Source organism: Aedes aegypti, chromosome 1 (genome assembly GCF_002204515.2).
Source record: "Aedes aegypti strain LVP_AGWG chromosome 1, AaegL5.0 Primary Assembly, whole genome shotgun sequence".
Classification (NCBI taxonomy): Eukaryota; Metazoa; Arthropoda; class Insecta; order Diptera; family Culicidae; genus Aedes; species Aedes aegypti.
Genome location: NC_035107.1, coordinates 308,337,740 through 308,357,344, shown reverse-complemented (window position 1 = coordinate 308,357,344; position 19,605 = coordinate 308,337,740). Strand labels below are relative to the sequence as shown.

Here is a 19,605-nt window from a genome sequence, read left to right as displayed (position 1 = left end):
GGTGGATTATCTGGTGGCCCCTTTGGTGGGGCAGGGTGTTTACCGGTCATTTGACCGGGTCGTAAAAACAGGTTTTCGGATCCACTATATTGTTCGTTTAAACGAGGTTGAACAATTTTGTGCCTACGTTTGGTCACAGATACACTTCGGGACACTCTCGTCTGTTTGCACTATCAGCACAACGTGTGTGTAAGTGGTGTTGTTGATTACAGCACTACCATGTGCAACGAGCACAATTTAATCGTTCAGTTTCGCTGTTGTGCACCACTAATACCCAAAAAACTTCACTTTGTCCGTTGATGTCTTCACGTAAACTATAGCTTGATCGCAGATCAGGCTATTGAAAACCCGTATTTCGCGGTTAAATTGTCACTTTTAGGCAGAGTAAATCGCGCTTATTGGTGAATACCGTAACCCGATCACTCGAAGATGATATATTGTAGGTGTTGATTATTACATTTAATTTTTGGGAAAGGGAATGCATGAAAATTGAAAACTCATACTTGAAATTGTTGGAAAAATTTGATTCCGGCTTGTCTCATTTAGAATGGACGAGTGAGCGTCCCACTACAGTAGTTGTTCAATCGGGTTACAAAGTCATCTTAAAACAAAGTTGATCTGAACCTCAACTCAATTTTCTGGACGTACAAGTCAAGCAACTGATTTACTTTTGATCTACTGAAAAAATCGTGGCAATAATTTCTACTGAAAATTTCTACGCTCAAGTTCATTGTAGAAAAATTTGAAAACATATTTAGCCAACAACACGGATAAAGATCGATTGAACCGTATCATGCAAATATATTGTTATCTTGTTCCATCTTTTTTTGCTATATGTGTTGAGAAGGTGTAATAAACATAAATTATTCGACTCATTTTTCAACATTTTTCAAAGTTTACAATCACATGAGTTGAAACGGCATCTTTTGGACATAAATTCATAATGTCTCCAAAAAAGCTCTGGTAGAACCCGTACTAAGTGCTTAGTTGCCACATCAGTTGATACCGAGTTAATTTTTCTTTATTGACATGTTCTTTTAATCCCGAAGATTGAAACATAGCACGGTATGTTGAATTGAAATGAAAATGTCCCAAAGCATGCCCTGATGTAACTTGTGCTAGGTGCTCTGGAGTGATCATATATGTTGAAACCGAATTTATCTTTCATTTCTTGACATTTTCTTGAATTTACGAACAATAGCATACAAAAAGCAATAATCAATAACTAATTTTCATATTAATTCTCATACAAACTTTGAAGAGCTTGTGCATTCTCAGTTTTCAACCAAATGAGCTCATTTTCCAACTATTGGATTCGACCATATGCAACTCATCACTTCTACAAATAATTACCAAACCCTGCAGAGCCTACTTCGATTAATCGCTTCATTCCAACCCCGCGTCCCACCAACTTTCTCCATCTCACCACGCGCAGGGTTCAAACAGCATGACCCACCCTCGCAGTTAACGATCGCTTTCGGTTCGACAGCTGAATCAGCACCAATATTTGACTTTCTCATCTAGCTGTATCCCAATTTAATTATCCAACGAAAACATTTTCATTTTCCAAGCCTTGCTCGAGTGCACAGCCGCTGTCAAGAAATCAATAATTTATGGCACGAGAAGAAAATATTGTTACAACTTCCCAGCTCTTCCTTCGCCGCCATTTGCCGTTCCTATTTACGCATGACGTGGCCCACCGAACGCTCGACTTACATAAACGAACGAGAAAATTTTCCAGGAAAAACCTCCTTCGCCTACATAGGACTTGTGCACCCTCGCATTCGACTCTCATCAGCAATTCACCCCTCGTCGTGGCAATAGATTGGATTGGATATGGATAGCGCTCGCATTCGGGAAAAGAACATCAACAACAACATGCCTTTGTTCTTGCCTTCCTCGGCCTCCCGTTGCCGCTTGTTCAGCCCTGAGTGCAAAGTGTAATTTTAATAAAGATATCACATCGCACAGCCTCATGTGCCGTCGGCGGGCCGACATTTGGCCTCGAGGGCGCCGAACGAGAACGACACGAACGAGGACCTCGGTGGTTGTGTGGAAGCCATGGCGCGCACGTAAGGGATTTGTTAACACTGAATCCCAATTTCCCCGGCTCTCCCTCTGGATCCCGTGGCCCGACGAAACTACTACTAGAAGCTTATTCCCGATCCCTTCGGGGTAATGTGATGAATATTCATCGATTGGAACCTCTCGCTGCTACTGCTGCTACAGAACAACTCCACTTTCTCCCATGTTGATGGCGGCGGTTGTCGTTGGTCGTAAATGGGAGCAAGTCAGCAGGAGGGTGGACCAAGACGGAAGGGCGGAGGATAAAATTTATAATAATAGAACACGTTTTCCCGATTCGTGCCCAGCATGCGTTGGTTTCCCGACTGCTAAGAGGGGTTACGAAAGATGGGTTTCTGCCATCATTTATATTTAAATCTAGTTGGCTTTGGGAAATCTCCAGCTGCTGTTGCTGGCTCCCAAGGGGAGATGGCTTTTAGGAAAATTGTCATACGTATACGTTTGTCACTGGATGAGAAAACCCTATTGTTACCATGGCAGCCGACTGCATAAATAGGGGTGCTCGAAAAATGCCAAACGGTTAGATTCAGAATATGACCGCAAGATGGCTGCTAAGGTCCAGAGCAAACGGACCGACTCCAGAGTCATCTGTTGGTTGGTGAAGCAGACACACTGAAAGCAGTAAAATAAGGGAACGCCGGGAAATGTGCGATGATTCTGTAGGGGAATCAATAAAACTTTTTACGACCCTGGGGTTATTACTGAAAGCGTGCACAAATTTTGACCGTCCTCGGTCGGGTCGGAAAATCGCAGTTCCAGTCAGCCGGAGGAGAAAGATGACTGAAAGATTCCACTGACAGGTAGAACAATGGTAATATACTCTGTGCTATGGACATTTGGCTTTGTTGATAAAATTAGTAATTGAACATCTCAAACTTGGAAAACAGGAATCTATTCTAAAATGTATACACAGGACTGACTAAAAATGAGAACTCTGACTTTATTGAACATATACGTATGCGCGAAATTTAAGGCTACTTATAACCTGATATGTGATATGTTGTTAAAGTAAAAGTAAAAAAGTGAAGTAGATTGATTAAATTTAGTGCAGTTGTATGTCTATGGATTGTACATAGATTGATGCTCACCTTTACTTAAACGGTTGATGGCAACCATTTTACAAAAGTTTCTTCAAATTTTGGTAAAATGGTTTGCATCACAATTTTCAACTGATATGAAGGCATGGACTTAAACTGATTTGGATGATGTTTGGCTGTACACACCACTCAAAGGTTATATGAAAAATGCTATCGAATAGCCCATTTGTGTCCAGAACTCAAACTTCTCTTCATATTTTTTTTATAACGTCTTATAACAAATTAAACGAACTCTTTTCAAGTGGAACCTTCCCAGCTACAACTTTTTTTTGCCTTTTTTTCTGCTAAAGGCCGGTTTGCTACTGACAAGAAAAGGAATCGCCTATCTCGATGCGTGGAAAATTTCTCCCAAGAAATGGTCAAGAAAATCACTTTTTTCTGATCGCAGTACGCAGACCTGCAAGCACTTGGAGTCTTCGAACGTCGGGTGCTTAGGACGATCTTCGGCGGTATGCAGGAGAACGGTGTGTGGCAGCGAAGGATGAACCACGAGCTCGCCCAACTCTACGGCGAACCCAGTATCCAGAAGGTGGCCAAAGCTGGAAGGATACGATGGGCAGGGCATGTTGCAAGAATGCCGGACAGCAACCCTGCAAAGATGGTGTTCGCTTCGGATCCGGTTGGTACAAGAAGGCGTGGAGCGCAGCGAGCTAGGTGGGCGGATCAAGTGCATATCGATTTGGCGAGCGTGGGGCAGAACCGAGGATGGAGAGATGCGGCCACGAACCGAGTATTGTGGCGTGAAATTGTTGATTCAGTGTTATCTGTGTAGATGTTAACTAAATAAATGAAATGAGTTGAGAAGAAATGTCACTTCAAAGGGGGCTCTCTGTAGGAAATTTCTTGACCCTTTCAGTCAAGGAATTTCTTTACTTTTCTTGAGCGAAACAGCATACTTAGCTTAAATCAGCATTAGAAGTATGAATTGTAGCATTTATTCGGAAAAACTGGTTCTAGCTCATTTAATTTATTTTGTGGTCGCCTATACATATACTGAATCAACGAACTCACGCAATAAAGCTCGGTTTGTAACCGCATCTCTTATCCATACGTGTCTATGCCTAATGCTCGTCAAATTATTGTGCCCTTGTTCCATCCACCTAACTCGCTGCGCTCCACGTCATCTTTGCAGGATTGCTGTCCGCCATTCTTGCTATATGCTCTGCCAAACATATCCTTTCAGCAGTTGCAGACAATGGCATTAGCAAATCAGCAACTGGGTCTGTTAAAAATCATATCACAGCTGTTATTTTCTCTGAAAATCTCCATCGTAACAGGGTTGGAAGACAAGATCTATGACAATATACTTTCAGTACCACACATCTATCAGACAAATGACGAGCTCCCAGAAGGGCTAAAATATTAACGTCCCATAAAAAATATAAAATTTTCATAAAAAATGCAAAATTTGCCAGTAAACAAACAAGGGTAAAATCAACAGAAAAGTTAAAAATTTACATAAAAAAATAAGGAAATGCATAGAAAAACAAAATTTTCCATAAATAAAAAAAAATTAGCAATAAATAGATTCAAAAGTGCAGTAGAATCGACAATAATATCACTAAAAAATATTGAATTTTACATTTAAAAACCTCAAAATGTCCCTATTTTCTTCACAAAAAGCAAGAAATAATTATAAATTTTCCACAAAAAAAAGCCAAAATTTGCAATAAATAAATAATAATTCGCCCACAATATATCAAAAATTTTCATTCAAAAAATCAAAAAGAGCAATAGCAGTTAATGCAAAGTTGCAATAAACAAACCCAACTGAGCAATTCAAAATGACAATCAATACATGAAAATGTTGTAGAAAATTCCAATATTTAAGTAAAACTTTCCATAAAAATAACGTAATTTTCCAATAATCAGCGTGCTGGAAATTCGCGCGTCAGTTACCTCACTAATATCTTTGATATCAATAACATTATACTAGCATGCTATTGTTTCTCGGAAAAGGAGATCATTTGAACTAGTAGTAACTGTAGTGTTTGACTGTTTGCTGTGAACAAACTGTCAATAATTCGAGCAGAACCATTTCAGTTTACTATCAATGTCAGCTCCATTGGCGACGCCTGAGTACATGTGGCTCCACAAATGTTTCGCTAAGAACGCTAAAAACTCATGAGGATGTCAATAATGTGAATGTTTAGAAGTAATCATACTATCTTCCAGAGCTGCGCGACACACTTGAGCTGGGGACAGCTTTCATCGTGATGAACGACATGCAAAAACATGAGATCGGATGGTGGTCAATCTACAAAAGAGTGTGCATGTTGAGGATCAACGGTCGATCAACGGTGACAAAGACGTAGCTGGAACGCAAGTAGGACCGCCACCCATGTTTCCACGTTAAGATCATTGTAGGAGATAAGAACGTCAAGATAAGGAATTGAGATGGACGATTGGGAAGATCAGTGCTGTTGGACTGGCAAACATGAATGTCCAATGCTTGACTGTTTTGCCGCCTTTAAAAATATGGTCATTATGGTGTAGCACCTACTTCCAAGATAACCTTCCGTACCAGTGGTGATCGCTAGTTATCCACAGCAAATGAAATCTCAAATCGGTCAGGTATTGCTTGATAGATTGCACATCTCCGACATAATCAACGTCAAAATCTATCGTGGTGCTTACATTCACTCTACCCACTACCTGATAATTATAAAAATGCGCTTCAAACTTCCTGTCGTTAATAATGAACGGTATCGAGGCCCGCCTCAGCATGACCTTCAGCGTCTGAATTACACGGATGTCGCCACAGCATCTCTAGCAAGCGTAACTGGAATAGGTTTTGCTAGCTGAAACCCTTCTTGGCTATTGTACTACAGTAAAAATAGCCATCAACTCCACAGGTGGAGTCATTGTGCGTTGAACGTAGTCTATGGTACGATTGATTTTCTGAAAAGTTTAGAATTATTCTAGAGGAAAAAAACGTGAAGCGCCATACACAGAAGCGGAAGCAGCAGACTTGTGTTGATGACACAGGACCTGAGGTTTAAGGCAAAGGAGAGCAGTTCAACGTTCGAATGTCGGAAAAAAAGCAGCCAACCAGATTCCACTTTGAGTGAAGTTAAGGATGACGTTCAACAGCTTAAGAATAACACAGCAATTGTTGAGGATGGTATATGAGTGGAACTCATCAAAATGATCCCGAAAAAGTTGATTGCTTGTCTGCATCGGCTGATAGTAATTACTATTCTTAAGAACCTGGCACATCTGCAAGAAGAGTAGAGCCAAGGGGTTAAATACTCTGCCTACAGAAAACGTTAGTGCTTATCTATCTGTTTTTTCTTCTATCTGTAAAACTTGCTCCACTGCATTCGTATACCAATTCGTAAAACGATTATGATTGATATTTCAACCTAAGACTGGTTGAATAATGTAGGAGCTCAGGTGATATTAAACATCCACTATATTGATCTCTTCGTAAAAATCGTCCTGGAGAAATATATACTTCAGCAAAAACAAAACAGTCAGTTCTTTTATAAGACACCACACACTTTTCTTTCACTACGGTTTCCCAATTACTTTTCATCGTATGAGGCTGACTTTTTTTAAGAATACAAGTCATAATATTACCTTATTATGAACAAAAAATATCGTATAGGTCGGTTAAAAAACCGTTAGGAATTGTGATTAGTATAATGTGGATGTCAGGGTCTGGCAGAAAACTTTACTGAATAAACATATGTATTTTAAAATGATGTTTGATGTTATTACGGTCTAACATGTATTGTTTTCATCTTTGAAACAAAGTCCTAATTCACTTCTTTAAAACATAGAACATCTAATCATCATATAGGTGCAGAAAAATATATGTTTTCATTTTTAATCGATAAAAAATATAGCAAAAATATAATAAAATTCATAGAAAATCCATCTCAAATCATGCGGAATAACTTTTTTCTCCCACGACGGATATTTTTGACCCCATACCAACTTTTTCTTGTCTCATTCAGATCTTCCAAATGACATAAGAGTCATCTGTGTACACTCCGGGCCCAGATTTGCCCAATCTCCTTTGCAGTCAAATCTTGAATGATTTTTCTTGAATTATAAAACTTTCAGATGATAATATATGTGTCACTTTGTGTGACATATTCGCACAAATAATTAAATTATGATATAAAATCTGTATGAAACATAGAATTATACCTCTAAACGTTCATAAGTATGAATATATTTGAGTTCAAATACTAAAATAATTCGATATGCTAAATCTCGAAATATATCGAATGAGTATCAAATGGTAGATTGTTTTGAAGCTTTTTGAAAATGGGAAATTGGCATTATTTATAAAGTCTGAATGGCTAGTTTTGATTTCTAATGATTTCAAAGACAAAAACCACGCGAAGCGATTTTCTGGGACATATGAATGCTTAAGCCGCTCTAGGTCATGCCGAAACGGCTGTGAGATCTGACAAATGTGGATAACGGATATTTTTGGACGCAGTTTAACCATCATCAATTAGTAGTCAGAGTCGATGTTCAGAACTAAATCAATGGACGAGCTGAGCTCCTCCTCTCTCTAGCCAACCTGAACGACTACCTAAGTTGATACAAGAACTATTCTAGGCCTTCGAATCTACAAAAGTAACCGGTGATGCTTCGGAGGTGAACACGGTAAAAATAAATACGTTCAATCAAATAGATTTAACTCTTGATCTTGACTCATTCAAAACACACATCATCATTATTTGTAAAGTTATAATTTTGACAGCTCCTTGTGGAAAGTTATTGAGATAAATTCAACACTTTCTAACAGGTGTTAGGTGGTGTCGAGGCTAGATACAAAGGTTCAAACATGCAACGTTGAACTCAAGAGCTATTTCTTTGATATTCTCTAGATTGACAGTAGTGTAAATTCATGAGCAGATTTATTTATATCATCAAATTTTACCGTGAATGAACCTCGTGAGCATAGAACATTAGATAAATAAGCGTAACCAGTACGCTTTTAAAAATAGATAAATTTGGTGTACACTCATGGCGGCTCATATGATTATATTCTACCAAGTTTTATTTCAAAATTAATTACGCTCTATTCTGTCGGGTATCGGCCACAAACATACAGCTTCTGACGACATTCTTCGGGTCTGTCACTCTCTGGCACTCTTCATCGAACCAGTCGTTTTGCCTTCATCGTTGACCAGTGCCAATCACTTCCCGCGCCGTTGTTGTAACTGTTTTATACCTGTACATTCAAGTCTTTTTGATACCTACGTTATATAACTGTTTCATTATTGTGTGTTATTTGCATGAATAATAGAGTCGATGGGCTCGAGATATAACAATGTACGAACGTCAGTTCACTTTACAGCCTACTCTAACTCAGTTGTTTTCTAATAGTAGAAGATTTACCCGCTAATTAGTACTACGCTGAACTTTAAATATTAAATTAGTCACAGCTTCTTGGAAAGATTCTCACAGGCTGTTGACACCTCCAGAAACGATTCGTCCTAAATGCTCATCTAGCTACTGTCGGTACTGCGCTGCTATCCCATTCATCGACAAGCAATGGAAATTGGAGCGCAGAGTTCTGTTAGTTCTGGAACTCGTGACGCTGAATGACCGCGCCCGAATTTTGGGCAACGAGATAATGATTCGAGTCGATATTATTCCTATACACTCATCCGCTACCGTCACCTCTCGCACACAGCACGAGCGGTAGAATGAACATCGAGAAACACTAAAACTGAGAAATGAATGGCGTCTGACATAATGATATTTTCATAAACTATGAATTTCAATTGATATTAAAGAAACACTATGAATACAGCAAATTTTTGACAGCTAACCTAAGAGTTTCAGCGATTTTCCAGTCTTAGAACAACCATAAATCACAAAAGTTACTCTCGAAAATAGAAATATGCAAATATTTTTGTAATGTATTGTTTAATTGCTGAATTGAAGATGGACAAACGGTATTTAAGCTATACAAAGCTGCCTCCTGTTCTATAAATAGGAAGTTTGATATAAGCGCATATTCAGCCTTAATTCAGATTTCCAAAAAGCTTAAAATAAGTTTGAGGATGGATAAAATCGTCAGAATTAAGTGTTTAAAAGCTGAATAATTGAGTGTGTTGGCTATGCACAGCTTTTATTCAAACGAAGGCTGTTTAAAATTAGTTGTAGAAGCGTTTGAACAGCATCAAATGCATTTTTAACAGCCAACAACTCAAAAACTACCGTGCACCCCCGCTAATTTGAACGGTACCTCATGCAAACCATCGGGGTTCATTTCTAATTTGAACATCTCCCTAGAAACCCTAGAAACGTGTTTTTGGTTACCTCTTTCACTGTTTTGTTTTGATTCTGCGTTCCGTTCCACGGCGTTCCATCTCACTTCACTCCGTTCCAATAGCTAAATGACGTTTGAACCATTTTTAATCTGAACGATGTGCAAATTAGCGGGGTACAGATTAAAAAGTGCTCAGATTAAATGTGGTCAAACCAACGAGGGTCCCCGGTAGACGTATGGGTGGTAGGTCATTTAGTATAAGGTCATTTGGCATAATGGTCATTTGTCATAAAGTCGTTTGGCATAATGGTTGTTTGCCATAATGGTCGTTTGGCATAATGAGTCTGAAACCAAAAATTTCTTAAGATGACATTCATTTTTACGTTTCAATTGAATCTTTCTAATTACATCAGGCTTGTTGAGGGGTCAATTGATACAAAATGTCACTTTATTCAACAATCATATGCTCTTGAATAAACAAGAGCATATTAGGAATGTTATCGCCAATAGTATTTTATTATTTATCCAGAAATTACCCTTTTTTTCAAGTATTAATTATTTTTTTGAGTTCCGATATTGGAATAGATTTTTGCACAGCAGATTTTGATATATTAAGCACAAATTTACCCTTCTTTCAAACATTTTTTTTTTCTAAATATGATGTAACCATAATTATAGGTATGATTTGAAATTTAAATAAATTTCACCTTCTTTTATACGTAGGCTGTTCTTTGGAGCTATATTTTTTAGATATTTTTTTGCTTCCATCTGACAAAAGGGCGGCAATGGATAACATTGATCTATTCAAGTTATCAGCGAAAAGAGAAAGCGATTACTGCAGTTACTTCGATGGGTTGGGCTACTTTTCCCAGAATGTCTGTTCCCAGAACATCCCGCTTCTCCGAATAGCCTACTTCCCCGAAAAGTTTGTGATACTCATAATTGTCGTAATTTTATACATTTCAGGTTGGTGAACAAACTGGCCATCTGATATGCACCCTTCTTTATTTAATTGGCGGTTCTTTCGAGTTTAACCATCCTCCGCATTTTTGCCAACATGTGTATAGCCAAAAATGACAGAATACCTCCTTAGGGTGGGGCTTATTTCCAAAAATCATCCGTAGTCAGGATTTACAAAGTGGAAAATGATCATCGGTCCCAAAATAACATCCTGTGAAAAAATGAGAATTTTTGGTGAAGGTTTAGAGGTGGCGCAAAGGGCGTAAGTGCAGTTTTACCATTTTAGTGAACTCTGAAAAATTTTGGTATGCTTTTTAGCTTGTTTTGGTGATTTTAAGACCCTTAAGGGCAAAAAATCACCTCAAAATTGCGATATCTCCACTCCTTTAGATGATATTTGACGAAATATATGTTATGCATGCGGTTTTTGGCCCTTGAATAGGTTACGCTGGCTGATTAATATGAACCCGAATTAGCATATGAATAGGTGGGGAGAATTCCTATGCTAGTGGAATGGACCAAAGAGCAAAGAAAAATGAGAGAAAGAACAAAGAACACAGAAGAATGTAAGGTGGGGTGGGTTAAACAGGTGGGAGGGTGAAATAAGTGATGTCTTAAGCGTAACTGAGGAATCTAGAAAACGATGATTATATTTATTGACTTCATTTTTTTCATTTTTTTTTTCTCGGGGATGGGATTCGATCCCAAATCCTCAGCGTGAAAGGTGTGTGTTCTAACCACTACACCAGGTCCAACCCCTTGACTTCTATTTAATATTACCTACTTCAGAAATATTCCGAGCAATTTCTCTTCAAGTAGGGGAAGAGCACCAATTTTTTAACCATCTCTAGTTTTCGACCCATGTATACGATTTTATTGGAACTTATTGCAACTTTATTGGACTTTATGTAAAAATTTCAATAACGGCTAAAATGTCCTTAATTCCATGCGAAGTTTCATCATTATTCTCCTGGTAGATATAGATAAATACACGTCACTTTACTGCTTTAGTTTAATAATCGTTTGGTTTTTTTTTCTGAATGATGATAGCAATATATCGAAAGGGACCGTTGCAAAATTTACATCCTGGATACGCAGTATCTATTAAATTCATAACTAATTTATATATTGTTTTTTTTTTTTTTTTTTTTTTTTTTATTTATTTTTTTTTTTTTTTTAATTATGAATCGTGGTTTACGGCTAACCAGCCGAGTGGAAGTTTAACAACTACCGAAAAGCTAAACATTACATATAATTTGCAATTGGATTAGATGGACAAATTGATGTGAAGATTTGCGAAAAAGTTACACGTCTTCTCAGTGAGAATCGAACTCACGACTCCCCGATCTCTAGTTGGGGCGCGTTAACCACTACGCCATGAGAGGACTCATGAACGCAGAAGTTAACCTGAATTCGATTTCAGCTCAATAATCACGTGGTCCTCTTTCGCAAAGTGCACCTCTTTCGGAAGAATTAGATGCCCATCCAAACACAGATGGAGTAATTTATATAATTATTTATATATACATACGACATCCTGTCAAAATTCCTTTATGTAGCTCTGTTCTAAAAAATATGTTTCAGAACTGTGACGACTTAATTTTGGTTTTATTTGAGAGGTTTTCAACCTGAAGTGCTTTATCTCTTGCACCCTATAGAAGCTCGTGCACTAATTTGAATTTTGACTACCGATTTTTTTTCCTTCTGCTGTTGTTTATACACATCGATTTCAAATACAGATATAGAACGATGTATTGAACTTCATCTGCATTTTCGTTTGTCCGAAGTTATGTTGAAGGTATTGTGGCGAAAGTGAAGTATTGGAACCCCAAACGCAATTAATTGCTGAAATGGCATCATAATCCAGAAATTCCTGTGGGAATTCTAACAAGAAATGTTATTGCTGGAAAGCAAAAATCATTTATGGATTTACCTAATAAGAATATATCGTGTGGGATCAAAATCCAAACACCTAAGAAATGAATCTAAACCCTTCCACTTCATATAAAACTCCTTCTATTTGTATGAAGTGTACGGATTTTGAGCCTGTATGGATTTGGGCCCCTCTGTAATTTCTTTCAGATTATAAAAGCAATTGCTGGAGTTATAACAAACGGACATCCTAAAATACTAAATGAGTGTTAAACTTGCATATAATCACATCTCATACATCCAACCGAGATATTTTCACGGCTCCACAGTTGATTCTAATATAATATCATCAGTTACACCCTCCCCCTGTTTAACCCACCCCACCTAACATTCTTCTGTGTTCTTTATTCTTTCTATCATTCTTCTTTGCTCTTTGTTCCATTCTACAAACATAGGAATCCTCCCCAGCTATTCTTATTCGGGTTCATAGTAATCAGTCACCTATTCAAGGGCCAAAAATCGCATGCATAAAATATATTTCGTCAAATATCATCTAAAGGAGTGGAGATATCGCAATTTTGAGGTGATTTTTTGCCCTTAAGGGTCTTAAAATCACCATAACAAGCTAAAAAGCATACCAAAATTTTTCAGAGTTCACTAAAATGGGAAAACTGCACATACGCCCTTTGCGCCACCTCTAAACCTTCACCAAAAATTCTCATTTTTTCACAGAATGTTATTTTGGGACCGATGACCATTTTCCACTTTGTAAATCCTGACTACGAAAGATTTTTGGAAATAAGCCCCACCCTAATACCTCCTTCTTTTGATTGCTTATCGTTCTTTCTCGTTCACCATCCTGCCACTGAAGGCTTTTATAGTACCTATTTAAACTGCACCACTTTTTGGGACAAACGGTCATTCGGGGAACCGGCATTCGGAGAAACGACATTCAGGGAAAAGTAGGAAAATCACTTCGATGATTCTGAATGAAATTATAATTAATTTTATTATGCCGCAATAAATTGTGGCGTCCAATCTTCTATTGGTTTAGTCATCAGGTAAAGATAAACTTTTAATAAGAGGCTGTTTTTTTTATATTTATACTGTTTTAAATTTTATTATTTAGTTAAGCAAATGTTAACCATTTTTATTATTTGTTGTTTATCAGTTCTTGCAAGACGTGCTGTTGGAATGCTAGTTACTTTAGAACCTGCCAATATTCATCATCCTTTTGAGATATGCTCGAGAAAAAAATATTTCATTCACAAATGTTTCCTTTTTTCGATAATGAACAGTGTTTTTGATGTACACTTTCAAAATTAAAATTTATATTGAATCGTTCAAAAGTTTTGCCACAAATATATTTTTTAAATATGTGTTGTTTGTTCGAGTTATGTTGTGAGCATATATTTTGCGTTAGAGTCTTAAATATTTTGAACGATAAATTACCTGCTCTCATATTTAGGCTATTTTTGCAGTATGCTGCAATAATAGATCTGTGGATAAGAGCTTTTAATATTTTGAAAATAAATTTTACCTTCTTTTACCAATTGATTTTCATCAAATGTTACGTCCAAACTGAGACAGAGCTGGATCTGCAGAGAAATATTCTATGCCCGTTCCCTTTAATATAACTGCGAACTTTCTTTGTCAATTTACTATGTTCAAATATGTGTATCGCAACAAACTCAACAATACTCTATGTTCTGGGATGTTGAGAAAATCGTTATTCCGAAAAGATCTTCCGCCAGACCCGTCACGAGTTTTATTTAGTTATGCTCTCTACAATTTTTGACATTCATAGCTTGGAATATCCCTGAACGACCACCACGCTTATTGAGAGCCTACGAAAAATTTTTGCTATGAGGTCGGTGGTGTTAATCTCGGTAAAAGCTTCGAAAATGCCGATATTCATTCTAAGTCAATCATTATGCCAAACGGCCATTATGCCAAATGACCATTATGCCAAATGGCCATTATGCCAAATGGCCATTATGCCAAACGACTTTATGCCAAACGGCTTTATGCCAAACGACCTTATGCCAAACAACTTTATGCCAAACGGAATACAATCAGACGTATGTACTAATATATTTTTGAATCCAGCAATGGGTTCAGCAACCCTTAAGGCTCAAGACTCCATCATTCAATCATCAGCAATCATCCAAAATTAAAACCAGTTTTTTCATTCAAATTTCAATCAATCCTTTTGAAAATCTATCATCGTATTTCAGATAACAAGTGCAATGCAATGATAGATTTTCTCGAGCATTGCTTCGATTTTGAGCAGAAAAACTGGATTTGAAAATTTGTAAAACGATGATGGTTATTTTCCTCTTAACCCCTCTACCAGAAGCTTATTTTTTAAAGAACTATTCTGAAAAAAAAATATAAAAATCGATTCAGTACTCTTGGAGAAATCTGAAAATTACAATATGAGGTATTATGAAGTTTTCAAAATCTTTAGTTGGTCATCGTGGTACCAGAAACATAAATGCTCATTACTAAAAGACGACTACACCAAATTGCTTCATTTTTTCACAATATACTCTCATGAATGTATTGTTCTAAAGAGTGAATATCTGAATGCGTTAAAAAATGTTTCGCAGCGTGATTGAAATTTTTTAACATCCCTAGTGTACAGAGTTAAAAACGCGAGCGACTGAACCTATCAAATGAAGCTTGATCGCATATCAACTCCACTTTGCACTTCTGTTAACTATCGTACACAAATTTTTGCTTGGTATAACTGCAGAATCGTGTGAACAGAAAACAGCACCAATCCCGCCAAAGAGTCACGTAGTCATCGATAGCAACACCGATTGAACAGGGAGTGCCCCTCACAATAGGTGTTGGGAGCACAAATTGCCACTTCGGTCACACCTTTCTCCACTTTTCGCCATTTTCGTCATCGTCGTCGTCGTCTGTGAAACCAACTCGGTCCGTACAGCTCGTTAGTTTTGTATTAAGTTTAATATCTTCTGTTCGCGTCTTTTCCCGTGAGCACAGCCGAAGGCAAATAATTGGGAAGAAAATCAGTCAGCCACTTCGCAGTGTGTGCCGCCAAACTAACTCGCTAACTAACTAACTTTAGCTCGCATCGCATCACAAACCGGGCGAGTTAACCAATCGAGAAAACGAAAAACAACCAACCAATAATGTGGAGAAACGTGTGGAGCGTCTTCTAGGCATTCACCACCACTGACTAACCGTTCGCTGAAAGTCAATTTGTTTCTTTGCGGCTCATTTCCACGCGCAATCAGGGAAGCTACTAATTGCCTTACTTTTGCTACTCACCTCACGAGATAGCCTAGCGTATGCGGCTCATTTCCGGGCAGGAACAGAAAAAAAAGAAGTCAATCAAGACAACCACACCCCGTTTAATATATTAATACGTTTATTTAAAGTCATTATTTTAAAACTAATTAATTTTAAATTACAATAGTTAAAATGTTCTTTCATTACATTTGCGTTATTCTCTGATCATGGTTTATTATTTATTCAGCAATTAGTTTTTTTTTGTATTCACTTGCACGTTCACCAACTCGTTAGGATGGCGTTCGAAGAGATTGTTTTATGGTTTTTGTTGTATCCTTTGTTGCACGCAATTTGCAGGAAATTATTGGGTAGCTTTGAGTTTTCTGAGATTTAGCTATCGCACAAACGTTCTATTTACATGATTCGGTTGGTTTGTTCCGATAAGTTAATCCAACTGTTGATTTCAACTAAGGGGAAAAGACTCATCTATTTCCGATAGGTATAAAAGTGTTTGAAATTCGTTTGAGAAGTTTCTTTCTAGTCGAAATAACTGGGCGCTATGTCCAATTTTCTAGTACGGATTGAAAACTGAATCTATTTGGTGGCAGAATAGAGAATAACGTCACTAATGGGTGTAGATAGAAACTGGATTTTACACAGTACGATATTATGCTTGACTTTTGTTTTGTCTAGTTAAACATGATTTTTCGCTCTTAATATCATTGTCATTACTTAAGTTATGTTTGTTTTGCTTTATGAAAATTTGAGCACATTTTATAATTTCAAAACTGGTTTTGATGTTTTATATTAAGAAATAGAATGTCTGCTCTTGCTCAGTGTTTTACAATTTTTCTATCGTCTGGAGACACATTTTACTTTATTTTAGCACTAGTATCCTTATCACTTAACTATCAATCTTAGATCCAAAAATTGTTGATTTTACTGTATATGTACAAATAAAAATACATAAATAATCATACGTTATTTTCAACGTAAAAAGATTTGCAATCATCCCGGTAGTCATTCTAAAATTATATAAGAATAGAAAAAAAAACCTTTAAAACAACTGCAACTTGCAAAAAGGAAAACGAAACGCTAGGGCAGTTATCAATGATCATTTTGATTCTTTTGGTTTTCTATTCTTCAACTGAAAATAATAATCACTAGCTTGTATTTGTGTGTGATTGTGTGAGCAAAAATAGATTTTCAACGGAACACAGTTTAGTTTGCCTAAAATCAACCTAACAAATAAAAAGCGATCCACCGACTGTTCAAAAAATCAACAAATGGGCGTTTGATTATTGTGTTTGCAACAGGCATAAACAGCAACTGGGAAATAAATATAGTCCTAAACCGTCACTGGTACGAAGGTGAAAATAAGGCATCCAACAACAACTAAAAAAATGCGAGACAGAGTGAACGTACTTTTCGATAAACATCTCTAATTGTAACTCATATTATAAAACTAATACAAGAGTCTTCTGCTTGTTTCTTTTATCGACAGAATTTCAACTAACGCTCGACACCGAAACCTGACGCGCTCTCCCCCAGAGGGGGCATACGCTTCTTCTCGATGTCAAACCCCAACCAACGAAGGTAAAAACTGAGCAAAAACCGGAGCTGAAAGTGCACGCTAGAGCTGTGGCGAACGAACGAGGAACGGAGGGAGAAATATGGGTTGGATGGGTGGATGGGGGGAACTGAAACACCGTGATGCGAAGGGCGACGAATACTACACAACTAAAATAATGATCACATACTTTTTTGCCTTCATGCCATTTTCACAATGTTTGATCCATGATTTCTACGAGATTTTCTTATTTTTTTTTTTTTTTGTTGTAACTTGTACGTTAACCTATAACCGAGGAAATAAAATTTTCCTTTTCTTACGATTTTCCACGTTTTTTTTTCAATCAATGAATTTTGTCAAATCCTAGATATTCACTAACTTTACTGGGCTTATGGTTTTTCTCTTCGTCCGATTATTTTTTTAGAGATATCAGTTCCCTAAAAGGACAGAGAATCGCGTTCCCTTCCTTTCCTCACTCGATTTAACTTAATTGTACTATTTACAAGTCATATGATTTTTTCTTTGAATTAGTTTAATTTTTTATCAGTAATCCACTTTTCGCACAACGACGACACACACTGGACAAGCTTTTTAGTACTGGTGGCCTGGATGCTTGGGTTTGTTTTATTTCATTTCATTTATCCAATTAGCGCATTTGTTACGTATTATCAAGGGGTGCTCCGATGGTCGATCCTCCGCCTCACCCGGAATCTAGTGGTGATAGTTGATCAGATGCGGGTGCGGAATGTGGCTGCACATCGGAGCAGTCGGGACGTCACACATTTCCATCTTCAGCTGCTGTCCACTGGTGTCGTCCTGGAGGGGGTGCTCCAAGGGTCACTGATGCATCTTGGACCCGTGCAGGGGCATTCCGAGACCTAGGTTCAGGTGGTGCGGATTGTGATGGGACTGCTGCTGGGCGTGGTTGTGGCTCGAGTTGCTACTGCTGCTGTTGTTGGACTGAGCCTGCTGCCGCTGGGAGTTCTTCTTGTTCTTCATCCGCCGGTTTTGGAACCATATTTTCACCTGAAAGGAAGAAAACAATCAAGTTGAATGAAAAGGTTTCCAATGTGCAGATAAGTTGAACAACATATTTTTTTTTTTCGACTAGCCCGACACGAATACCCCAGCCCCCTCTGGTAGGTTGAACAACATGATTTAATTTGAGCTGATTGAAGGAGCGACCGGTGGATTTATGAAAAAGTCGATTTTGGCTTCTTCGGTCAGAAATTGAAAATACAGCGGATTGATTGTGTCACATCCAACGTTTCGAGCCATGGTTGGCGCCTTCTTCAGGGAAGTAAGTAAGTGCTCTTACTACCCTTAAGAAGGCCCCAACTAAGTGTCGAAACGTTGGATGTGATACAATTAATACGCTGTATTTTTAATTCCTGACCGGAAGAGTCAGATTTTTTATAACACTTGTCAGAACGTCTACCAAACGTATTCCATAAAAAATCCAAAATATCCCGTAATGCCAATGAGAGCTCGTAGAGTTCTCTGCATCTTTCCTATAAAAGGTGTTCAATCAACCATTCCTTCCGATTCCTCAGCATTCCGAAAGATGTGGCCAGGACAGTTCTCGATTGTTGAAGGATGCGTGAATCTTGTATAAGAGCGAAGGATTAGTGCCAAATCTCTGAGGAGGAGGCAACACTCATACAACGGACTACAGCTACTACTACCAACGAATTTATGCGAATTGCTTAATGCTAATGAAAAAGGCAAAATCGAGAGAAACTTCTGCATGATTTTAATTATAAGAGATTTTTCGATAGAAAAAATCTTCGATAGAAAAGACCCAAAAAAGAATAAATTTTATTTAACATGATTGATGAATAAATGAATCATTTACCTCACTTTCAAATGTTTCAAAAGTTCGACTTATAATTTTGTTTATATTTTATCTACACATATATTCTTAAAATACATACCATGTCTTTCAAACAATGATGGATGAGAAGTCAATTTTGAACCTCATCTGATTTGCATGATTTTTTTCTATGATCCATCGTGATAATGTAGTTATATGTTATATTTCCTCCACAGTTTTTCACTCGTTTTTGTGTACTGGTGGACCAAAGTTTTCTCACATCCATAGGGTAATCAATTAATTACGTGAGGGGAGAAGGGGATGTGTTGGTTTGAGATTTTTTACGCGCCATACAAAATATGTTTGATTTTCATACAACAAATATGGGGGAAGGGTGGCCTAAAAAACTGCCAAAAATTAATTACGTAATAAATGGACAGCCCTCATGATCCACTAGTATCGAAAAATCAAAAATTGTTTGTTTTATGTTTGAGATAACTCACGCATGAGTTTCGCTTTTCAACAGTCTGAAAATCATTCATGAGTTACTTCGCTCATTTGACTCATTGTCTTGTGTCTCAGTATTTTTTATGGCTCCGGACGTTAACAACAACCAAAGGTTTTAGCGAGTTTCCGTCGGTTCAATACAGAACTATTTTAGTCGACATGCGCATCATTGAGTGATTTCACATGAAAATCTCAA

The 19,605-nt window shown here is 37.5% G+C and overlaps 1 protein-coding gene across 3 annotated transcripts in view; it reads right to left on the bottom strand.

Moving 5' to 3' along the window:
• Positions 1–15,640: 15,640 nt before the first annotated feature.
• The window catches only part of LOC5572615 (homeobox protein abdominal-B), a 171,395-nt gene continuing 167,430 nt past the window's right edge, over positions 15,641–19,605 (bottom strand). For all 3 annotated transcript variants that reach the window (XM_021838492.1, XM_021838493.1, XM_021838495.1), the window contains one exon: positions 15,641–18,115. In XM_021838492.1, coding sequence (XP_021694184.1) covers positions 17,927–18,115 — 189 coding nt within the window. In that variant the 3' untranslated portion in view covers positions 15,641–17,926. The remainder of the gene's footprint in view (positions 18,116–19,605) is intronic.